We start from the raw sequence: 25,470 nt of genomic DNA on the forward strand, positions 1-25,470 counted from the left end.
GAGATCATGTAAGGATCCCAGGGTAATGAAGACTTCGTGGGGGAGCATCTCTGTGGTTGAGTCATTGCCATAGAAATATTTGTAAAGGGCAGCAGTTAGTAAAATGACGACACCCATGTGGGGGCGCCAGAAATATTTCTGCACCCAGGCACCTGTGACCCTAGGATCGGCCCTGCTCTTGACCTTCCAATGCTATAGATGAGATTTACATAATGGAGTACTCCAATTTAGGTTGTCTAAATAGTTTTTACAAAGGACATGTGTACTTAGATGAAGTGGGGAAGGGTTATGATCTCCATCAGGCTTTCATCTGTGTCCTTAGCAGGAAGATTTTCCTTCACTTCTGATCTTGTAGACAGACTAGGAAGTGAGTAGAAATCTCAAAGTAAGCGGTAATCCAATCTGTCGGGTCAAAGTGACCTTTTTGGACAATTTCCCCTCTTCTCCCATTTCCAGTTACAACTTTCCAATTCTCCTACTTCTTCTTTCTGTCCTGCTAACACTGGTCACCAGGAAACCTTGCAAGGATTGTTTTATCCAAGGATATAGACTGCTAAAACTAGGAACATTTTATTTACACTTATACTACAGAAATTGCAGAATCCTAGGTTTTATGGGTAACACACACGTCTGTGCTGTTATACTTAAGAATACTTCTTTACTCTAATTCTGGTTATCTATTTATCAGGAATGCTCCTGGCCATACTGGAGAGAGCAGGGGCCATTCCAGAAGTCCAGATTATCCATGGCAATACAGTCGGGGCAGGCACGGTGGCTGCTGGGTATCAGAACTTCATCATTTGTATTGAGATGCTGTTTGCAGCCATCGCTTTGCGTTACGCCTTCACCTGCCAGGTCTACAGAGAGAAAAAGGAAAACTCAACAGGTAAACTCATAAGTTCCTAAAATGTTATCAAAGTAAAAAAAAATATACTCTCCTAGAAGTGTTTTGGTGCAGGAAGCTGCTCACTTGACTTGACTCAAATGTTGGAAGTGTGAAAAATTTACTTTTTAGGCACCAATTACAGTAAACAATGATTTTATTAGCAATTTGATACATCATTTCATTAAAATAACAAAAGGAAAAACAATATATTAAAAACTGCAGTGTGACTACAGTGGCGGCTAAAACTCTGCAATATTGGTCAAAAGATGTTTACATCAAGCATGTATGACTGAACTAGATTGTAGCAATATTTAAGCTCTACATGTTTCGTGAAGATCGCTTCTTCAGGAGCTAATGTACTGTATTTGCTGGCGTATAAGACGACTGGGCATATAAGACGACCCCCTAATTTTCCAGGAAAAAATTTGGTTTTGGGACGACACCATTCCTACTAGTCTATCTGGAAGCTGAGGGGGAGCCAGAACAACCGCTGACAGGAACAACCGCTGACAGAAACAGGCTTTTTTCCAATCTCACTGTGCCATTGCATTACATGCCTCACTGTGCCATTGCATTACATGCCTCATTGTGCCATTACATTACATGCCTTACTGTGCCATTACATTACATGCCTCACTGTGCCATTACATGCCTCACTATGCCATTACATGCCTCCACTGTGCCATTACATGCCTTCACTGTGCCATTGCCGGCCTCGACAATCTCCCTACCTTATTTTGTTTGCAGAGTTTGGGTTTCAGGCTGTGGGCATCCATTATTCAAAAGCCGCGCCTCCTCCTCAGACTGTTCCATGATAGGCAGAACACTCATTTTCCCAGCAGAGCCTCTGTTAAGTGTTCCGCCTATCACGGATGTCCTCTCTTCCGAGGCCGAGGATGAGAAGGCATCCGTGATAGGCGGAACACTGAACACTGAAAAAAGACCATTATTGAATTTTATTAAAAAACGATATATGGAAAACAAAGTGCAACAATTGGGACTAAAGATCCCAACAGAAAATTTGTAGGTGAATCGACCACAACTAACAACCATCAGCTCTATGCAAAATGACTTTATTGGTGAATGTATAAAAGTATCAAAAAAACTCATCCGGAGTGGTGTAACCATCCCCAACGGAGGAGAAGTTCCTACAGAACATGTACAAAACAATAAAAACACACATAAAAAAAGTAACATACAATGTTGCAAATACTAAGAGTCAGACTGGGATCCAAGTCCACCCTCTCTCAGTGCCATAAATAATTTAACCCCCTAATTATCCAGACATGATTGTCTTAGGATATGGCAGTAACTGTTGGGATCATCAAACTAATGATTCTGAGCTTTAATAATGCTTCTCCAAAATTGCTTAATTAATGATACTGATACATTCCACTTGGGAAAAGTCCAAAACAACTCAAAGTATCAAAAGGGAGAAAGAAGCTGTTGGCAATGGTATAGCCAGCTGATGATTTGATGCATTGTTAAAGATGGAACAGCAAATTCAAATGTAGCATCCTCTGCGGAAGTTTAACAGGCTGCTTGAATAGTTGTTAGCTGTCCTGTTAATTTTTCAATATAAAAAACGATATACCATATGTATTCTAGTACATCTAAAAGTTACATTTCTCAGGATGTGTGGGTGACACAGAGACTGCCTAAAACATGCGAACCGGACAAACACTGCATGCAGGGTGCGCAACAAGTCAGAAATCGGGGACGTGCCAAGTAATTAGAAGATAAAGTATCCCAAAAAAGATGGTGTCTATTTACTGAAGGTAGAAACCAACAGGAAAAGGGTAATTGCACCTCTTGACTTGTTGTCTGCATACTATGGGGCAGATCCTCAAAGAAATTACGCCGGCGTATCTGTTGATACGCCGCGTAATTTCAAATTTTGCACGTCGTATCTTTGTTTTGGTATCCACCAAACAAGATACGACGGCATCTGTGTTAGATCCGACAGGCGTACGTCGTAATCCGCGTCGAGTATGCAAATTAGCTTTTTCTGACGATCCACGATCGCACGAGCGGCCGTCGCATTCTTTTACGTCGTTTCCGTTCAGGTTTTTTCCGGTGTATAGCTAAAGCTGCTATCTGGTGGCGTACTCAATGTTAAGTATGGCCGTCGTTCCCGCGTCTAATTTTGAAAATTTTACGTCGTTTGTGTAAGTCATCCGTGAATGGGGCTGGACGCAATTTACGTTCACGACGAAAACAATGACGTCCTTGCGACATCATTTGGAGCAATGCACCCTGGGAGTTTTGACGGACGGGGCATGCGCAGTTCGTTCGGCACGGGGACGCGCTTCATTTAAATGAAACACGCCCCCTACTCGCCGCATTTGAATTCCGCGCCCTTACGCCGCGAGAAATACACTACGCCGCCGTAATTTACAGGGCAAATTCTTTCTGGATTCAAACCAAAGCCAGGTAAGTATCTCAGATACTCTGCGCCGGTGCAGATCTTTGAGGATCTGCCCCTAGCTGTGGGGCAATGACCAATAGGTTCAGCTTCCCTGCCTGGAGTTGGTTCAGTTGTCCATGAACTGAAAGTGATTGCATGTATCGGAAGCTTCTAAGAAAAGGATTTTCTTCATTACAAAAAGCCATATAAATGTGTATATTTCATATCAAGCACTAAACATTTTTTCCTTGTCTAGCAGCAAATGTGGCACCTATGCAGAGCATCTCAAGTGGTTTGAAGGAGACGATGAGCCCACATGACATTGTACAAGATGCAATCCACAACTTCTCCCCCACATACCAGCAGTACACCCAGCATCCAATGCAGGACTCTCAGCAAAAGCCACAGGGACAGAGTGAGAACAAGGCAGCAGCCAATGGACACTCCAGCAAGAAAAAGAAGCAAAATGAGAAAATGATGCTCATCATTTCAGACGATGAACTCTAAGGCTGGAAAGCGCTAGCTGTGATCGCTAGACAGAACTATAAGACTGGAAACTGCTATCTCTATTCACTAGATGGAACTATCTGTGGCCAGTTACTGCAACTGGTTTGGTTTACTGACATTTCAGGCAAAAGGATCTTCTAAAGGACCCAGTGACACCCAACATGTTCAACAAAGGACCTTTCAAGAAAAGCTATAAACTTTTCAGCATTCAACAGCCCCTTGGAAATTCATCTTGACCATGCAATTATATTGCATGGCTACACCTGTCGGGGAAAAAAAAAACACAAAAACCTCATTGATTTTTTTTTTTTTGTGCAACTGATCATTGGCTGTGTCGGTGTTTCATTGCTATATGTTGCTTCAGCTAGAAGAGCATGGCCCTCTTTGTGTCCCAGCTTCATAGATCCACCTCCTTGACAAATGACTGATGTCTGTGTGCTCGGGGACTTTCCAGTGCCGGAGAAACCTAGAGACACTGCAGATGGGAGCTTGTGTTCTTCACTCCTGCTGCCTACCTCTTTTCTCATTTCAGCAGCTGTGTAGGCCATCCTACAGTGAGCCTGGGGTGGAACTTCAGTTGGTATGCTGGTAATTCAACATTAAGAAGGATTTTAGTGAAATTCGTAGGGCAGGGTCATGGCGCTATCACTGCTGATAATGACTGGTTGTGCAAATAAACACAAACAAGGGTGCACTCGCCAAAATGGTGACCCCAAAAGCCCCCCCAAAAAAAAAAATCTCACCTGGTAATGCATGAGAAAGTTAAAAGCGAGTGTCCAATTTTAAATACCTTAAACAGTCCACAAATGTCTTGCAGCTCTGCATATGGTAGATCGGCCAAAGTACAACAAAAACTGGATAGTACAGATGAGATATTTATCAATGATAAAATAAAAATAAATACAGTCACAAAAGATGTGGAGATCAGTCGCAAAGAGCCACCAATAGCCACATTGGTGTGCAAGGACAATCTACTCCCCCTTAATGATAGCCGGCATCAGGCCCAGACTTGGGCAAAAAATAGGCCCCGGTATTTTTGACTGAGCAGACAATTTTTCCAGGGATCAGGGGAGCTGGCGTTCACAGGGGGCGGTTGATGATGGGATATTCAGAGTTGGTCCTCCACACTGTAATGTAAAGGGGACTGCACTGTAAGGGGGCACTGTAATGATTGCAGTGCCCCTTTGCAGTGCAGTCCCCTTCATATCACAGTGCCCCTTGCAGTCACAGTGCCCCTTGCAGTCACAGTGCCCCTTGTAGTCATGCCCACCTCCCTTTTTCTATATGGGCAGGAGGAACTACAGATCTGGATCATATTAACAAGCGAGTGATTACCCTCTTCTTACTATGAAAAGACTCCCGCTCTCTGTGCAGATCTCCTGCTTCTCTCGCCCCCTGCTCTGCTGATAGGATAACAACATTGGCGGGGCGGAAGAGCTGGGAGAGGACACACGGGCATGGCCTCATAGCGGTGGGTGAAGGGTGCCCCTGGTCTGTGTTAGTCCCATCTGGACAGTGGTCGCCACTTAATGCCCTCCGTGAGGCCCGGCCATTAACAGACTGCTCTGGTTAGGACATGCAGCCCTGGCCCACCGGGCAAATGCATCTGGCACCTGTTTGAATGGGACTTTTTACTAGCTGAATTTGAGCCGTAGGTGGCCCCGCTGACACCACTTGGTTTTACAAACTTTGATTGAGAAATTTAAGAAGCCAGGCAGAATTTTCTTTTTTTGCAAAACATTGACTGCAGACAATCAGATGACTGCCGGCTGTCAGAATACAATGGTGGCTAAAAGAAGCTTCATCCATCTACACTGTTTAGCATGGAAGAGGGAATTGAGCAGTGGCACTCAGCCCGTGGCATGTATGGCCAGCTTTAGAGAGGCTGTTTTACAAAATAAAATCCGTTTAGTCCTTTTTTTAATAAATATGCAATATATTCAGGCTTTTTACATTTGCCTGGAGTCCTTTAATAATTACCTTGGCCAAATACTTTTTTTTTTTTTTTATGTTTAATGTATTTTGCAAAGTGAATTGTTTTATGTTTTTTTTGTGTGTGTTTTTTTAATAACTTTCTAATAATGCCAAAAATTTGTTAGTCTATTTGTGTAGATAATTGGTTTATTTCACTTGTGCAAACCCAATGCAAATGTATGGAATGAAATCCTTTTTATTAGACTACTTCCAAAGTTATTTAAGCTGCAGGAGTTTGTCATTAACCATTAATAATAATGTCGCCCTTCTGGGATACAGAGAGCAACATATTTTGGGTGTTTTCCCCACCATTGAAGGGTGATATTCTCATGGACAATTTTTATTGTGTCTTTTTAAAGAAAAAACACATTAAGCAATATTTAATAAAAGTAATAACAATAACAGTGTGTTTATAATATTACCCCTTAATTTTCCACAATTGTCATGTTACAACCAAAAATGTAAAAGTATTTTATTGGAATTTTATGTGATAGACCAACACAAAGTGGCACATAATTGTGAAGTGCATGGAAAATGATAAATGTTTTTTTTTTTTTTTTTTTTTTTTTTTACAAATAAATATGTGAAAAGTGTGGGGTGCATTTGTATTCAGCCCCCCCAGTCAATAGTTTGTAGAACCCCCTTTCTCTGCAATTACAGCTGCAAGTATTTTTGAGGATGTCTCTACCAGCTTTGCACTTTTAGAGAGGGGCATCTTTGCCCATTCTTCTTTGCAAAATATCTCAAGCTCTGCCAGATTAGATGGAGAGCGCCTGTGAACAATAATTTTGAAGTCTTGCCACAGATTCTCAATTGGATTAGGGTCTGGACTTTGGGCCATTCTAACACATGAATAGGTTTTGATTGAAACCATTCTATTGTAGCTCTGGCTGTGTGTTTTTCTGCTGGAAGGTGAACCTCTGCCCAATTTTCAAGTCTTTTTCAGACTCTCATACCCCGTCCCGTACACAGGAGCGGTTTTCCCGTTGGGGGGGGGGGGGGGGGATGATGGTTTTCCCGTCGGAATTCCTCTTAAAGCGGGAGTTCACCCTAAAACCCTAAAAAATTAATTTAACATTAGATTCATGCTCATTTTGTAAAGGGGAATCGGGTAGTTTTTTTAAAAACGAAGCAGTACTTACCGTTTTAGAGAGCGATCTTCTCCGCCGCTTCCGGGTATGGTCTTCGGGACTGGGCGTTCCTATTTGATTGACAGTCTTCCGACGGTCGCATACATTGCGTCACGAGTAGCCGAAAGAAGCCGTATGTCGGTGCGGCTCTATACGGCGCCTGCTCACCGACGTTCGGCTACTTTCGGAAAATCGTGACGCAATAGATGCGACCGTCGGAAGCCTGTCGGAAGACTGTCAATAAAATAGGAACGCCCAGTCCCGCAGCCCATACCCGGAAGCGGCGGAGAAGATCGCTCTCTAAAACGGTAAGTACGGCTTCGATTTAAAAAAAAAACTACACGATTCCCCTTGACAAAATGAGCCTCAATCTAATGTTAAAAATTGTAATTTCTGGGTGAACCTCCACTTTAAGCCTGCCTTGCATACACACAGTCCCACAAAAGTTCTCTTAACTTTCGAGCGTTAAGAACGCAGGGACGTACAACACTACGATGAGGCGAGAAAAAAGTTCAATGCCTCCGAGCATGCAATGAATTGTTTCCGAGCATACGTAGTTTTTTCCCGTCGGAATTCCATACAGACTAATTGTTTTCCCGCTAGTATTTTTCCTGACAAGGGAAAAAAGAGATCCTGCTCTCTTTTTTTTTTTTTTTCTCCCCGGCAGTTTTCCTGTGGGAAAAAGTCAGATGGAGCATACACACAGTCGGCATTCCCGACGAAAAGCTCTCATCAGAGTTTTTACGACCGGAAAACCGGTCGTGTGTATGGGGCATAATAGGTTTTCTTCTAAGATTGCCCTGTATTTGTCTCCATCCATCTTCCCATCAACTCTGTCAAGCTTTCCTGTCCCTGCTGAAGAAAAGCATCCCCACAACATGATACTGCCACCACCATGTTTCACTGTGGGGATGGTGTGTTTAGGCTGATGTGCAGTGTTAGTTTTCTGCCACACTTTTTTTTTTTTTTTGCTTTTAGGCCAAAAGTTGCATTTTGGTCTCATCTGACCAAAGCAAAGCTTTTTATTTTTTTTTGCTGTGTCCTTCACATAGCTTCTTGCAAACTGCAAATGGGAGTTCTTATGGCTTTCTTTCAACAATGGCTTTCTTCTTGCCACGCTTTCATAAAGGCCAGATTTGCACTAATAGTTGTCCTGTGGGCAGATTCTTCCGCCTGAGCTGTGGCTCGCTGCAGCTCCTTCAGCGTTACCATGGGCCTCTTGGCTGCTTCTCTGATTAATGTTCTCCCTGCCCGGCCTCTCAGTTTAGGTGGACGGCCATGTATTGGTAGATTTGCAGTTGTGCCATACTCCTTTCCATTTTTGGATGTTGGATTGAACAGTGTTCAGTGAGATGTTTAAAGCTTGGGATATTTTTGTATAACCTAACGCTGCTTTAAACATCCACAACATTATCCCTGACCTGTCTGGTGTGTTCCTTGGCCTTCATGATGCTGTTTGTTCACTAAGGTTCTCAAAAAAAAACTTTTGAGGGCTTCACAAAACAGCTTTATTTATACTGGGATTAAATTGCACACAGGTGGACTCTATTTCCTGATTAGGTGACTTCTGTAGAAAATTGGTTCCACTAGATTTTTGTTAGGGGGGATTAGAGTAAAGGGGACTGAATATAAATGCACGCCACACTTTCCAGATATTTATTTGTTAAAAATAATTGAAAACAATTTATCATTTCCCTTCCACTTCACAATTATGTGCCACTTTGTGTTGGTCTATCACATAAAATCCCAATAAAATACATTTACATTTTTGGTTGTAACCTGACAAAATGTGGAAAATTTTAATGGGTATAAATACTTTTTCAAGGCACTGTAGGGTCTGGGATTAAAAGTACCATTTCAGTCTTTGCAGATGACACCAAGCTATGAAGTGGAATAACGTCCTTGCAGGATGTCACCAATTTGCAAGCCAAATTCAATGATTGGGCAACTATGTTGCAAATGAGGTTTTTTGTTAATAAATATAAAGTTATGCACTTGGGGGCTAAGAATATGCACGCATCATACATACTAGGGGGAGTACAACTGGGGGAATCCATAGTGGAGAAGGATCTGAGGGTTTTGGTAGATCATAAGCTCAATAGTATGCAATGCCAAGCTGCGTTTTCCAAAGCGAGCGAAATCCATTCTTGTACTAAAGGCTCGTACACACGGCCGGTTTTCTCAGCAAGAAAACTGCTGGCAGAGCTTTTTGCCGAGAAAACTGTCGTGTGTATGTTCTCTCGTCGGGAAAACTGCCGGGAATCTCGACGTGAAAAAAAATTAACCTGCGCTCTATTTTCCCGATGAGAAAACTGTGTGTGTGTATGCGGCTACAAGCTTACCTGTCCTCCTGTAAGCCTGTGCATGCTCGACGAGACTTTGACGCATGCGCGATAGCTTACAAGGGTAGTGTAGAGTGATGCAAGACGGTGGCGACGGCATCGAATGTGACGAGCGCATGCTCGTCGTGTCAATGACGTCACTGCGTTCTTGCCATTCAAAAGAATGACGTTTCTTTTGAATGTGCCGTTTGTACACTCGGCTTTGCAAGAAAAGCTTGCCAGGAATCTCGTCGAGGGGGGGGGGGGGGGAAACAATGCTCTCCTCTGTCCTCTGTGATAGATGACAAACAGGTGTAGGAAAATGTGAAACTGGACCGGATTGGCAGCGACGAGATAACGTGATCCTCAAGCCAAAGGGATTATTAAAGCTGCTTATTGGATAAAAATGACCACTAAATCATAGGTGGTCGAAGACTGACAGGGAATTGAGGTCTTTCTCCGACCATAATATGTTCATATGGTACTCAAAGGTAAAAACAAGAGAAGTGCTGTCATAGTACAGTATAATAAAAAAAAGGCTTTAATGGCAAGGTAAAATGAAGCACTTACAAGATTCCTGAATATATATATAAACTAGTAACCAAGCCGACATATTCGGAGTTCCTACACTACACATGCCTAAGCCAACCAATCAGGGATGAATAGCAAGATTACATCACCATCAAAAGCCCGACCCTACGCGTTTCATCATAAATGCACTGTGAGCGCTTCTCTAGTTTTCACCTTTGAGTACTGTTGGAACCACATGAAATTTTTATGGTCAGAGGCTTGGGGATCACGTTATCTCTTTGCTGCCAATCCGGTCCAGCTAGATAGTTTCCTACACCTGTTTGTCATCCATCACAGAGCACAGAGAAGAGCATTGTTTGATGTCTGTTGGACTTTGTTTTATGGACTTTTGTTTCACTATTTATGTTCACTTGTATACATTATGGGCCAGATTCACGAAAATTTGCGGCCGTGTAACGTAACCCGTTTACGTTACGCCGCCGCAAGTTTTCAGTGTAAGTGCCTGATCCTCAAAGCACTTACCTGGAAACTTGCGGCGGTGTAGCGTAAAGTCGTCCGGCGCAAGCCTGCCCAATTCAAATGAGGCGGGTACCATTTAAATTAGGCGCGCTCCCGCGCCGGACGTTCTGCGCATGCTCCGTTCGCAATTTTCCCGTTGTGCTTTGCGCGAACTTACAGCGGCCCGACGTGTTTGTGAATCGCGACGTGCGTAACGTAATTACGCCGGGAAAAAAAAAATTCAAAAGCGACGCGGGAACGACGGGCATATTTTAACATGGTGGAGTAATTTTACACCATGTTAAAGCACACCTAACTTTGCGACGGGAAAAAAAGACTTGCGCCGACATAACGATGGGAAAAACCTTTGTGGATCGCCGTAACTGCTAATTTGCATACCCGACGCTGAAATACGACGCAAACTCCCCCCAGTGACGGCCGAAGTATTGCATCCTAAGATCCGACGGTGTAAGTCAATTACACCTGTCGGATCTTAGGGCTATCTATGCGGAACTGATTCTATGAATCAGCCGCATAGATACGACAGGAGATACGACGGTGTATCAGGAGATACGCTGTCGTATCTCCTCTGTGAATCTGGCCCTATGTTATTATACGAATGATGGTTTAATAACTCCCCTCTTCCATGTTTTCATTAGTTGTCACTATCAATTATTTTTAGAGCTGCAACTTTATTTATATTAGTTTGGTTGGAGTTTTTTTTGTATCTCGACCCTTATGCCCTGTACACACGCCTTGAAAATCTTACCAAAAATTCCGCTTTCAAATTGATCGTACGATAATCGGATCGTTAGTACAGCGCTTTCGAGAGCCGATCAGGACAGTTCATCCAATATTATTCTATCGGACATGCATAGAATTTTTTTTCATACGATGCTAGATTAAATCGTACAATCAGAGCAGCAATACAAATGCATTACAACATCACATATATGACATCACTTCCAAATTTTTATTCTGTCGTACGATAATTTTTGTGACTTTAGTAAACTCATCAGATTCGACATGAGATTAGCATGCAAAAAAAAACGGATGATCCTTCGTCCGATAATCGGATCGTGTGTACCGGGCATTAGTGCCAGCGACTTTATATTTTATTTTTTTAGCGCAGGATTTTCTTTTTTATATTGCATTTTTCCATATGTTTTTGATACCACCAAAAGAAAGCTCTATTTGTGGGGAAAAAAGGACGCCAATTTTGTTTGGGAGCCACGTTGCACGACCGCGCAATTGTCAGTTAAATCGACGCAGTGCCGAATCCCAAAAAGTGCTCTGGTCTTTGACCAGCAATATGGTCCGGGGGTTAAGTGGTTAAGCATAAGTAAACCAGCATTATTTATGAAGACACGTTCTTGGCTCGTCACTGCCATCTGCTGTTAGAAGCCAGTATTGCACGTATCATCTGTGGTCTTGATTGTCACATCATTCCACTATTTAACCACTTGCTTACTGGGCACATAAACCCCCTTCGTTCCCAGGCGAAATCTCAGCGTCCGGCACTGCGTCGCTTTAACTGACAATTGCGCGGTCGTGCGACGTGGCTCCCAAACAAAATTGGCGTCCTTTTTTCCCCACAAATAGAGCTTTCTTTTGGTGGTATTTGATCACCTCTGCGGTTTTTATTTTTTGCGCTATAAACAAAAAAAGAGCGACAATTTAAAAAAAATATATTTTTTTTTTTACTTGTTGCTATAATAAATATCCCATTTTTTTTTAAAAAAAACTCTTTTTTTTCTCAGTTAAGGCTGATACGTATTTTTCGACGTATTTTTGTAAAAAAAAAAAAAAAAAAATTCGCAATAAGCGACTGGTTTGCGCGAAAGTTATAGCGCCTACAAAATGGGGAACAGAATTATGATTTTTTTTATTATTTTTTTTTTTACTAGTAATGGCGGCGATCTGCGATTTTTATTGGGACTGGGATATTGCGGCGGACATATCGGACACTTTTGACACAAATTTGGCGCCATTCACATTTATACAGCGATCAGTGCTATAAAAATGCACAAATTACTGTATAAATGTGACTGGCAGTGAAGGGGTTAACACTAGGGGGTGAGGAAGGGGTTAACTGTGTAGCCTGGGTGTGTTATAACTGTGTGGGGGGAGGGGGGTGACTGGGGGAGGTGACCGATGCTGTGTCTCTATGTACAAGAGACACAGATCGGTCTCCTCTCTCCCTGACAGGACGTGGAGCTCTGTGTTTACACACAGAGCTCCACGTCCCTGCTGTCACCTGCCGTGTCACCGACGATCGCGTGTACCCGGCGGACATCGCGGCCGCCAGGTACACGCATCGGGTCTTCGGCGATGCGCCGGGACAGTTTTTACCCGCCGCGCGCCACCCAGTGGCGCGCGCGGGTAATGCACATAAAAGGCCGTGTTTAAACGGCCACTTGGCACTTGAGAGCCGCGCTGCGGACGTATTTTGTCTATAGCGCGGATCTCAAGTGGTTAAACTGTTATAAATTTAAATTATTTATTTTCAGATAGAATGACGACTTTTAATCTAAAAATCCGCAGACAGCTCCTCATGTGTACGTGGACTTAAGCCTAGTACACACGGTCAGAATGTTGGGCGACGTCAGTCGGTTCAATAAAAAACAAACGACATTTGGCCTGTGTATGTCAGCCAGCCTGACAGAAGCAACCTGTTTTTCAGCAGGCTTCTGTCAGATGTACATGCTGGAAACCGGAGTGTTCTGGCGGGGGCCGTCTCCCTGTCAGAACATAACAGCTAAGCGAGGGAGATCGCTCTATTAACCACTTAACCCCCGGACCATATTGCTGGTCAAAGACCAGAGCACTTTTTGCGATTCGGCACTGCGTCGCTTTAACTGACAATTGCGCGACGTGGCTCCCAAACAAAATTGGCATCCTTTTTTTCCCACAAATAGAGCTTTCTTTTGGTGGTATTTGATCACCTCTGCGGTTTTAAGTTTTTGCGCTAGAAACAAAAATAGAGCGACAATTTTGAAAAAAAATTATATTTTTTACTTATTGTTATAACAAATATCCCCCAAAAATATCTAAAAAAACATTTTTTTTCCTCAGTTTAGGCCGATATGTATTCTTCTACATATTTTTCGTCAAAAAAAATCGCAATAAGCGTTTATTGATTGGTTTGCGCGAAAGTTATAGTGTTTACAAATAGGGGGTATTTCTATGGCATTTTTTTATATTTTTTTTTTTACTAGTAATGGCGGCGATCAGCAATTTTTTTTCGGTACTGCGACATTATGGCGGACACTTTTTTGGGACCATTGTCATTTTTATAGCGATCAGGGCTATAAAAATGCATTGGATTACTATAAAAATGCCACTGGCAGTGAAGGGGTTAACACTAGGGGGCAGGGAAGGGGTTAAGTATGTTCCTGGGTGTGTTCTAACTGTAGGGGGGTGGCCTTACTAGGAGAAATGACCGATCTTCTGTTCATACATTGTATGAATAGAAGATCAGCATTTCCCTCTCTGATAGGACCGGGAGCTGTGTGTCTACACACACAGCTCCCGATCCCCGCTCTGAAACGAGCAATCGCGCTTGCCCTGCGGCGATCGCGCCGAAGCCCTAGTGGCCTGCGCGAGAGCCGACGTATAGCTACGGGCTCTCCTGCAGGGGAGCCAACCTGCCGCCGTAAAATGACGGCGCCTGGTCGGCAAGTAGTTATCAGCTAGTACAAACTAATGGTGTATAATAAGCTTTAGGCTTGCAAAACCGTGATTGAAATTGTGGACCATCTGGATTACGAAGAGCACATGGCTGTCCCCGCTTGACAGAAATCGATTATTTGACTTCCGTCAAAGAGATATGCAGGGAAACTTCTGCCAATCAGCTGAAAATAGAGAAATCACAGAGAAAAATGCAATCCCAAACACTACGGTCAAGCATGGTGGTGGGAGTGTCATGGTCTGGAGCTGCATGAGTGTTGTGGGCACCGAGGAGCTACAGTTCATTGAGGGAACCATGAATGCCAACATGTACTGTGACATACTGAAGCAGAGCATGGTCTCCTCCCTAAGGAGACTGGGCCGCAGGGCAGTATAACTCCTCCAAACACACCTTTAAGACAACCACTGCCTTGCTAAAGAAGCTGAGGGTAAAAGGTGATGGACTGGCCAACCATGTCTCCAGACCTAAACCCTATTGAACATCTGTGGGGCATTCTCAAAACGGAAGGTGGAGGAGCGCAAGGTCTCTGACATGCACCAGCTCTGTGATGTCGTCATGGAGGAGTGGAAGAGGACTCCAGTGGCAACCTGTGAAGCTCTGGTGAACTCCATGCCCAAGAGGGTTAAGGCAGTGCTGGAAAATAATGGTGGCCACACAAAATATTGACACTTTTGGGCCCAATTTGGGCATTTTCACCTTTGTTGCCCAGCGGGCAAGATATAATAAAATATTTATAAAAATGTGAGGAATGTACTCACTTTTGTGAGATACTGTAAATGCAAACACACTGTCTAGGGCGCTCTGAAAAGTGTGTTCACTAACTCAAGCTCTTATGCCGCGGACTTAGAAACATGTTCTCTCCTTTTCCTGACGGGAAAAAAAAAAACGGAAATTCCGTTCGTCTGTATGGAATTCCGACTGAAAAAAAAACCATGCATGCTCGGAAACAATTCGACACATGCTCGGAAGCATTGAACTTCATTATTCTAGGCTCGTTGTAGTGTTGTACGTCAGTGCCTTTTCGACGATCGGAATTTGGTGTGTGTGTGTATGCAAGACAGCTTGAGCGGAATCCCGTCGGAAAAACCCATAGGAGTTTATTCCAACTGGAAATCCGATCGTGTGTACGGGGCATTAAAAGGGGAAAAAAAAACATTAAAAGCCCTCAATGGTAGCTGGAGACATCCAGTGTACATCAGTACCAAATTCAACAGGGAATAAAACATTAATCTAAAAAAAAAAAAAAATGTATATACAATTTTAGAGTGGTGATAGGTTACAACAGGGGTGGCCAACCAGTAGCCCGGGGGCCACATGTGGCACGCGGAGCCTTCTGATGTGGCCCACGACCTCCCGCTCTGAATTGGTGGGGTGGCAAGCCCAGATCTCAGGTTGTCGACCCATCATACCACAGCATCAGTATTGTGAATCAAGTTGGTGGTAGAGAAAGAGATAACGGTGGCGGAGTAGAGCTTCCTGTACAGCGTCGGCTTTTGCTAAAGGGCGGAGTCTATGGCAAAGTTCAGCTAAACTGCAAGATAAACACAGGTGCACTGCGCTGCACCCGCGGTGAGGGTAAACCCGCAAGACATCATAGTGAAAGCAGTTTTAGGCCCTTTTCACATGATCGGCCCTACCCAATCGGACCCTCAATTCATCTCTAGAGAGCAGCAGATGTAAACAGACTGTTGTCCGTTTACGTCCGCCTACCTCCAATCCGATCCTCTAAAAAAAAATGGAAGGGAATTCATTCCCTTCTATCTGGGTGGATCGGATCGGAGGGCCTATAGAGTAGTGGTGACCTGTCATCCGCCTGCTCAGCTCATTGAGGCCCACGACTGGTTACCAAGTTGCTTAAAGTGGAGGTTCCCCCTAAAAAAAAAATTCTAACAATACATTGAGAAGACTGATTACACTGCGGGTATGCTGGGGTTTTTTTTTTTTTTACGTACATACCTCATTATCGCCGTTTCATCCCTCGGCTTCCGGGTGCATACTGTATGTCACGACTTTCCGACAGAAGCCGAACGTCATTGCGCAGGCGCTGTATAGAGTCGGCTCTATACGGCGCCTGCGCAGCGACGTTCGGCTTCTTTCGGAAAGTCGTGACGTCAAGTATGCGTCGGTCGGAGGAACGTCAATCAACTAGGAACGCCCAGACCCACAAGAATCATACCCGGAAGCTGAGGGATTAAACGGCGATATCGAGGTATGTACAAAAAAAAAAACAGCATACCCGCAGTGTAATCAGTCTTTTCAATGTATTGTTAGAAACATTTTTTAGGGGGAACCTCCACTTTAAGTGGCCCTCGATCTTCAAAAGGTTGGGCACCCCTGGGTTACAACTTCACACCCCCCCCCCCCAATTATCAAAAATTAAAAAAATTTAATAAAAGGCCAGAGTTAGACTTTAGATGGTAAACATTTCATACTAACAGTTTCCATTTAGTGATTTAGATCATCATATGGTAGAAAATATTTCTGAATGTGGAAATTTCCATATGGCTGTATTTGCTGACTCATTCTTATTGTCTGTTGCAAAAGATCTGTCAGTGGGTTGTGAAATCCCAAGTAACTCCGATTTCCTGGTAAGCGGATAGCCATGCCGGGTGACGGGCAACTGTAATTCTATGCATACTGGAGGGATTACAGCAGTTGGGAAATACTGAAAAGAACTTTCATGGTAAGCAATGAAATAGATCTGAAGACATTGCTTCTCTGTGTTATTTTTTCAGGACTATACAGTAATGTATCTATATACAGTGTAAACAGGTTCTCAGTACCCACATTAAATGACATGGAAATCAGGAGCTTTTCTACTTTGCCTATAGGTTTTATTTATTCCCTCAACATCTCGTGTCTCACAAGACAAGTCAGTCCAGTCCATATCGGGGGGTGGACAGTCAGCTGGTCACTTCTGCCTTCATATTTTGTAATATTTATGATTAACCACTTGCTTACTGGGCACATATACCCCCTTCCTGCCCAGGCGAAATTTCAGCTTTCAGCACTGCGTTGTTTAAAATTAAAATTGCGCGGTCGTGCGACGTGCCTCCCAAACAAAATATTGACGTCCTTTTTTTCCCACAAATAGAGCTTTTTTTTGGTGGTATTTGATCACCTCTGCGGTTTTTATTTTTTGCGCTGTAAACAAAAAAAGAGCAACAATTTTGAAAAAAAAAATACAATATTTTTTACTTTTTGCTATAATAAATATCCCATTTAAAAAAAAATATATATATATTTTTTCTCAGTTTAGGCCGATATGTATTCTACATATTTTTGGTAAAAAAAAAAAAAATCGCAATAAGCGTATAGTGATTGGTTTGCGAAAAAGTTATAGTGGCTACAAAATAGGGGATAGAATTCTGACATTTTTTTATTATTTTTTTTTTACTAGTAATACGGCGATCTGCAAATTTTGTCAGGACTGCGATATTATGGCGGACACATCGGACACTTTTGACACATTTTTGGGATCATTCACATTAATACAGCGAACAGCGCTATAAAAACGCACAGATTATTGTATAAATGTGACTGGCAGGGAAGGGGTTAACACTAGGGGGCGAGGAAGGGGTTAAATGTGGATCCTGGGAGTGATTCTTACTGTGGGGGGAGGGGACTGACTGGGGGAGGTGACCGATGCTGTGTCCCTATGTACAAGGGACACAGCATCAGCCTCCTCTCCCTGACAGGACGTGGAGCTCTGTGTTTACACACAGAGCTCCACGTCCCTGCTCTAAAGCTGGCGATCGCGGGCACCTGGCGGATATCGCGCCTGCCAAGCACGCGCATCGGCATCGAGGTGACGCGGCGCGCACGTGCCCCCCAGTGGCCGGAGGACCCGAGGCCGTAAAAAAGACGGCCTCCTGGATTTATAGAGCCACCTTGAGGCCATCTTTTTACATACGCCCAGGTCTGAAGTAGTTAAAGAACAAAAATAGGCAAAGGGGGTTTATGTGCCTCCAATATGAAATTGTTTGCTCATAACGAGACATTTATTAGTCACAGAAAAACTTGGAATGTTTCGAGGACCTAAAATGGCTCCTTCCTTACACATGAAAAGCAGTGAAAAAATAGCGCAACCCCCAAAACTATATAAATATATGGTGGATACCAAAAGACAAAAGTGAACAAAAGTTTGATGAAACTAAAATTTTAAAATAAATTCTGCAATAGAATTGCTAATATCAATCAAGGAGTTATTGCAATCTCAAGTACTGATAACTGGAGACATAAAAGTCCACTAATCAGATGAAAGATAGCTGGCTTCACAGGTGATATGGTTGAATCTTCCAGGTAATATATGTACATCCGCATGCAGAGACACAAGATAAATTCGGGCAAGCTGGCCCCTTACCATGAAAGATGGATCTCTGTTAAGAGATCATACAGGCAAATAGTGCAGATTCCATGGGTCACAGGAGTGCAGGAAAGGTGGATCCGTCCTCTTTAGTTCACAGGAACAATGATGATCAGCTCAGCTCCACTCGTTCACAGCTCTCCCAGGGATGGCCATGAAAGATGGATCTCTGTTAAGAGATCATACAGGCAAATAGTGCAGATTCCATGGGTCATAGGAGTAAAAAGACGGCCTCCCAGATTTATAGAGCAGCCTTGAGGCTGTCTTTTTAAATACGCCCGGGTCTGAAGTAGTTAAAGAACAAAAATAGGCAAAGGGGGTTTATGTGCCCCCAATGCGAAATTGTTTGCTCATAACGAGACATTTATTACTCACAGAAAAACTTGGAATGTTTCGAGGACCTAAAATGGCTCCTTCCTTACACAACAGTGGTGACACTTCTGTCACTGAAAAAAGAGCCATATTTGGGCTCCAAAATATAAAAATGTTCTCAAAGCCTAATAAGAGACTCATTATATATAAAAGATGTGCTGGTGATGACCACAACGCTTAGCTGTACTGACAATGGCACCAATAATTGTAAGTCACTTCAACGCTACCTGAAACGGTTTGGAGTGCACCATTTGTATGCCCAATAGGAAGTCCGATTCAAATTCTACCTCTTCCCTACAAACTGGTGCCCTAACTCACCTACAGAAGTGGCACATTTGATCTTCAGATTGAAAAAAATGAAAAATTCACAGCTTTAGAGAACAGAGAACTCACAGCAATTCACAGAGACTTCAATGAGAACTCTTTATTGGAAAGGTACAAAACCAGTCACAGCAGTATTATATACAGCAATAAATTACTTTGTGGCTGTCAGATAAGGAGAAATCGGTGCACAAGTACAGTACACAGGATTACGGTCTTGACATACAAACATAAATCCACAATTACTTGGATATATCCCAATAATTTATTATTTATATAATGTATAAAAAAAGCAGCACAAGAAGAAAATAATAAATATTGAAATTAAGCCTACTGAATAATCACATAGATAAAATCAGGAGGCGATGAAGTCCAAAAAAACAAAAACAAAAACAAAACAAAAAAAACACACACAATCTCTATTCTTATTAATGTAAAAGCAAGGTAACTGCCCTTGTGGTGTGTCTAGGATGCAAACTAAAAACAGAAATGATATGAAACATAAGGAGGAATTAATTTTTTTTTTTTTAAACATAATCAAATAAACAGTGGGGTATAACAGAAAGTGATGTGATGTTATATCCAGTAGTGATATAAAATGTCACACTGCTGAACAAGTTAAGATAAAAAATTGAAAATACAAAAAAATGATTGGGGGTGAAAGCAAATATAAGACATAGAACGCACTCACTCGTACAAATATGTGCAATATAACATCGTAGATGCTCTTCCACCATACAATCACTTGTTCACTTCAAATCACATACTTAATATATTGTTTGATAAACAAACCAGAAGCCAATGCGAGGAAGTTAGATAGCAAAAAATTATTTTCGGCTACTTTGCTCTGATTTATGAGTGAATTAGTCCGCAACATGTGAGGACAAGTTACTTCATTTATTTGTAATTATAACTAGTCTAGTCATGAGCCTAACACTTTGTAAAATCACGGAGAGTTAAGCTAAAAATAAATTAGAATTAGAAAAATAAGAGCCAGCAATAGATTAAGCTTAACACTGGTCAACATTTCTACCAAAGTAACAAAGATCTAAATGTCCCTATAGCTACAGAAGAACTTCAATGTAATGGCATAATATGGGTCCAATTTATTCAAGAATGGTTTTGTGGAAGCAATATTTGGATTCAAACACCCAAAAAAGAGGTTGAATATTAGATAATGGCCAATTTAAAAGCCTAGCTCCAGCTCTTGCTCGCAATTTTTACACAATTGTGTCTAAAAGCCCATACACGCGATCAGATTTTCCGACAGGAATTGTGTGATGGCAGGCTGTACGCTCCATCGGACAATTATCAGATTTTCCGCCAACAAATGTTGGATAGCATGCTTTAAAATAGTATGTGTATGAAGGGCATGAATGGTTGTATTAAAGCAGGGGTGCCCAACCAGTGGCCCGGGGGCCACATGTGGCCCGTGGAGCCCTATGATGTGGCCCGCGACCTCCTGCTCTGGGATAGAATAGAATACTGTTACTTAAGGTAAGTTTATTACTAAAATCACAATGTATATATGGGCATATCTGTTCTGCAGTGGTTACTGGGCTGCTTTTAAAACTGATCCACAGGTGCAGAACAGTGTACCTGAGAGATACCTGCATCAAGCCATAGACTTCTATTACCTGCAAGTTTGGTGAGCTCTCCAAAAGTGCACCACACCTGCAGGATTTAATAGAAGTCTATGGCAAAGTGCAGCTAACCTGCAGGAAAGCCCACAGGAGAACTGTGGTGTGGGTAAACAGTGCATCAGAGTGAAAGCAGCCTTAGGCCCCTTTCACATGGTCAGTCTGACCCAATTGGACCCTCCATTCACCCTCCAGATGTAAATGGACTTGTGTCCCTTTACAAATGCCTACCTCCATTCCAAACTGCAAAAAAAAGAGTAGAGTGGGTTCTATAGAGTAGTGGGCTGCCATCCACCCGCTCCGCTCATTCTGGCCCACGACCGGTTACCAAGTCCTATAATGCCTCGTTTCCACTGAGCGGATCGGTTCGGTACGCTTTTTTGGGTGTTTCCATTATGAAAGCGTGCCATAAAAGCGAACAGTACCGGACCATTCTGGGTCCTGCTTCAGATGTGGGGCCATAGAGAATGGAACGGTTCCATTAGGGCGGACCTACAAATACATCTCACTGATTGGTGGATGTGCTAGGCTTTTTTTCTAAACCTTGCATGGTCCCGGATGGTCCGATTTGCAGTGGAAATGCTCTGCAGAATAGACCGGACCATTCTAACCCGTTCCATTCTAAGCAACCCAAACCGATCCGCTCAGTGGAAACGAGGCATAAGTGGCCCTTGTTCTTCAAAAGGTTGGGCACCCCTGTATTAATGGGTTCCGTGTTCATCCGATCCGCAGAGGGAATAAAAGTAGGACATTCTTCCGACTGCAAAAATCGGATGTTTGCGGAGGCGGGTGATTACGGGTGTCAGCGGATGTTTATCCGCTGACACCCGCAATCACATAGGGACCAATGTATGTCCCTTTTTCATCCGCAAACGGATGGATGAAAAAGCGGACATACGGTCCGCACGTCTGAAAAACAAACATTAAAAAAAAAAAAGACTTGACATAGAAAGACTTCCCTTTATGCTGTCAGATGTTTAAATGTAATGTCATCATGTGACAGTGACTATACTGCTATATATAGTGCTATATTTTAATGCTGACTATTGAAGTTCTAATGTAGCCGTCTGCTGTGTGGATTATGACCAGAAGTCAGTATTGTGGAGCAACTAAAATCTGCAACACAAAAACTTTTTACTGAAGTGCAAAACTTCAAAAATACTGTCCATGTCCAGAAATACACCTTGCATGGGAAGAATTGTAAAAAATAACCTGCTCCCAATATTAGGGGAAAAAAACATGAATCTGCAGGAACCCAATGACCATTATGTGAATCACAGACAGTGGAAATATTATGCTGGAGGAATGAAATGTTAGCAATCTTAAAGTGGTTGTAAACCCACTTTATCCTTCACGGGATATCGCCGATATCCCGAGTGGTGACGTCACTCCGCGCATGCGCCGTCTGATAGCTAGACCGGCCAGTCGAGACCATGCCGGACAAAATCTGTTCATGTCGGGGCTGCGTCATTTCCTGCTGTTGACGTCAGCCCCGACATCGCGCGATGGTTTGCGGTGCGATTCCCCCGGCGCAAGATTACAGATCGGGAAGCCTGGATTACTGATTAGCTGCTACACGATTGCTGACCCAGCATCTGCAGCATGCTCCGGAAGCTCTGATAACAGCTTCCTGGCGTACGCTGTGAGGAGCTTCTCTTCGTTTCCATAGTAACCGGAAACGAAGAAGAGGCTTGAATATTTGCCGTAGTGCGCACGCGCGGGATTACAGCCATCATAATCAACTGTGGGCGGAAGTTTTCACTGTAGCAGACGCGGAAGACCACAAGAACAATGGCGCCGGCATAGTAGAAGAAAGAGACTTCACAAAGGTAAGGATTTAAACCATAAAAAGAATAGTGACATTTACTAGATAAAGATCGATGGATGCAGCAGGACACTGGCTTTAAGAAGATGTTACTAGTTAGGGGAATGGTGAAATGCATGGAATTTTGTTCACAGATACTACAGTAAAAGTCTCTTAAAAATACACACAAAGAAAACCTTCCTACTAATTCGCAGTGGCTTCAGGCCGTTTACCAAAAATGCACCAACAACTACAATGAAACAGCAACTTGGTATGTTGGTTGAATATGTACTTGAAGATTAAGGCGAATGCACAATTTAATAGCTGTGTTAAGTGATATTAGCTCAGACTATATTCAATAGCTTACTGGCTGTTCTGTGGCATTAAAGTCAGAGATATAAAAAGTGATTTGACAATATTATATTTTTACTTGAAAACCACAATTCAGATAGACACTATACAGATTCAGCATACTGGTAGCATATGATGCTTGCAGAACATTGTGGGGGAAGTAAACAAAGTGCGATTCTATAAGGGTTGCGATATGATGTCCTATATAGAAGATATAACCACATGACAGAATCTGAAGGCTTCATTGGAGATACATTTATCAGAAATACCTGGAAAACCTCAACGATCGGCTATTAATCAGAAAATGCAGCATTTTACTTCGAGACAGACATTACAGACAGACATGACTTTAAATTCACAAGTTTTCAAAACGAAAGTACACACAGGGCCTAAGGACAAAGCTTACTGTCGATATGGTGTGGCACGGTCACAGGAATGCAAACAGTAAAGCAGAAACCTTTAAAAAATACGCGTTTAGATCAACAGGGTTTGATTATCAAGGTTTAATGGAGTTGGAATTAGGGGGGGGGGGGGGCTTCTTTTCTCTTATACCTCTGATTTATAATTTGTAATACATGCATTTAAGGCAACCTTTGGCTTACTACTGAGTGTGCAACTGATTTGACTCTTAAAAGGTGAATGAGTTTATTCCTTGTTCCAGCTTTCTCATTTACTGTATGCCACTAGGCAAAGGCTTGTTAATCTGCGTCCTTTGTATGCCTGATGATGTAAAAAGAACACTGATAAGTGTCAAATGAAGCCACGAAAAAAAAAAAAAAAAGATCTGGCAAATTTAGCAGTCTGTTGGCATTTTCAAAGGGTCTACAGATGCATGTACTGATTTTAAATGTAATCTTCCAGTAGTTTTATGTCACAAAAGCAACTCCCGATAGCCAGATACTCAACAGCCTGGATGGTCGATGTAGCTGGATAGATCTGTTGCTGCATGGCAATCACAATGGACCATTCACATGATCAATATGGCTAATTTTGGAGTGAAAAAATACAACCTGTTGGCATTAAAGAGGAGTTCCACGTAAAAATGGAACTTCCGCTTAATCCACTCCTTGCCCCCTTACATGCCACGTTTGGCATGTAATTTTTTTGGGGGGGTGGGGGCTTCAGGAGGAGTGTGCTTTGTACCAAGGACAGGAAGTGGGACTTCCACTTCCTCCTTCCCCCTCCCTGTAGGCGAGCGCCTGTCCAATCGGACGGCGCCGCACCACTCGTGCAGTGCCGCTCGCACATGCGCAGTGGGTGCCCGGCCGTGACGCTGAAAGCTGTCACTGCCGGGTGCCCACACTAGGAATTAAGGGGGGGCGAGGAGCGGAGCCCCGGCCGGCGCGTCGCTGGAACCGTGGAGCAGGTAAGTGTCTGTTTATTAAAAGCCAGCAGCTACACTTTTTGTAGCTGCTGACTTTTAATAAAAACTTAAAAAAAGGCTGGAACACCCCTTTAATCACATATGGCCATATTGGATATAAAGAATAGAGCATATATTACCATTATATTAACCATAGACAGACCAGGACTGCTGAGCTAGTTACATAAACCTCACTAAAAGCAATATCCATTAAGCCACAGCAACCAATCAAAACATTTCCCTGGTCTGACACCAGGAAACTGCAATCTGACTGGCTGCTATGATGTAACAGACTCTGCACGTAATTGCAGTGCTTTATCTTGAATATGCCCATATACCTCACCCAAAAGGGCCACATGTTCTGTACTGCCACCACCATGTGAAATTGGTTATAATACCCAATCAGCTTGAAGGCAAAACTTTTATTTATTTTTATTAGCTTTGAATAGACTGCAGAGGGTTTAGAAGGCTTGTCAGTTTTCATTGCTGCCTGTGCCCCCTTAGGGAGATTCACCCTATTTGTTCAGTTTACCATTATCATTGCAAATGAAAGTAAAAGAAAATCCCAAATTTGGAATTGTCCCCAGAAATGGTGGAATGGAAATCTTCCAATAGGGACTTGGGGGTCCCCAAGGAATTTCCTTAATTTGCAGGGATTTCCTCTCACTTCCTATATGGCTATGGGACAGGAGGTAAAGGGAAATCTCCCCAACGGGACACAGATGACAAAAAAATAATCTGACAGGTGTTATAACCCTCCCTTGCTTTATCCAAAATGAAAAAAAATATATAGTTTTGCCTATAGTTCTACTTTAACATTTTGTGGGAACCGACAGATAGTCCTCAAATTTACTGACTTTTTGCAGGGAGACGCTAATCTCTGATTAGGATAAAACATGGGAAAACAATTCATAATTAAACTAGCAATAAATATCTGTGCAACAATTTCATGCCTTCCAAATAGGTCATACCTGACACAACAGAAAACACTTGGAGGAAAAAGTTGTCGGGAGGGCTTGAGAACAGAATATAATAATACATAAAAACACACATAAATGAAAGTTTAAAAAAAAACATTTCTTCCAAAGAGAATCACATATAAAATATTAACCCATAGACAAGTACAATTATACAGCAAAAGACAAGAATGAAAATTAACCACTTACATGCTGCAAAATGCCCATAGACTTGAACACTGATACAGCGCGTAAATGGTCAAAATACAATTTTTCAAGATATTTTGTGTTCCAGAAGTCAAATCAAGCTGGCTTATAGAGATCCAGAGGGAGGACTATTCCTCTTACCCCA

General features: G+C 42.6%; 1 protein-coding gene across 2 annotated transcripts in view; it reads left to right on the top strand.

The window, feature by feature from the left end:
- Positions 1-4,793, top strand: part of TMEM184A (transmembrane protein 184A) — an 85,353-nt gene extending 80,560 nt beyond the window's left edge. The window contains exons 8-9 of one of the 2 annotated variants that reach the window (XM_040356699.1): positions 689-886; positions 3,553-4,793. In XM_040356699.1, the coding sequence (XP_040212633.1) occupies positions 689-886; positions 3,553-3,800 (446 nt within the window). In that variant the 3' untranslated portion in view covers positions 3,801-4,793. Of the gene's footprint in view, positions 1-688; positions 887-3,549 lie in introns of both variants that reach the window. The other variant, XM_040356698.1, reaches the window with a different exon arrangement.
- The last annotated feature ends 20,677 nt before the right edge of the window (positions 4,794-25,470 follow it).

The sequence above is a fragment of the Rana temporaria genome, chromosome 6 (assembly GCF_905171775.1).
Source record: "Rana temporaria chromosome 6, aRanTem1.1, whole genome shotgun sequence".
NCBI lineage: Eukaryota > Metazoa > Chordata > Amphibia > Anura > Ranidae > Rana > Rana temporaria.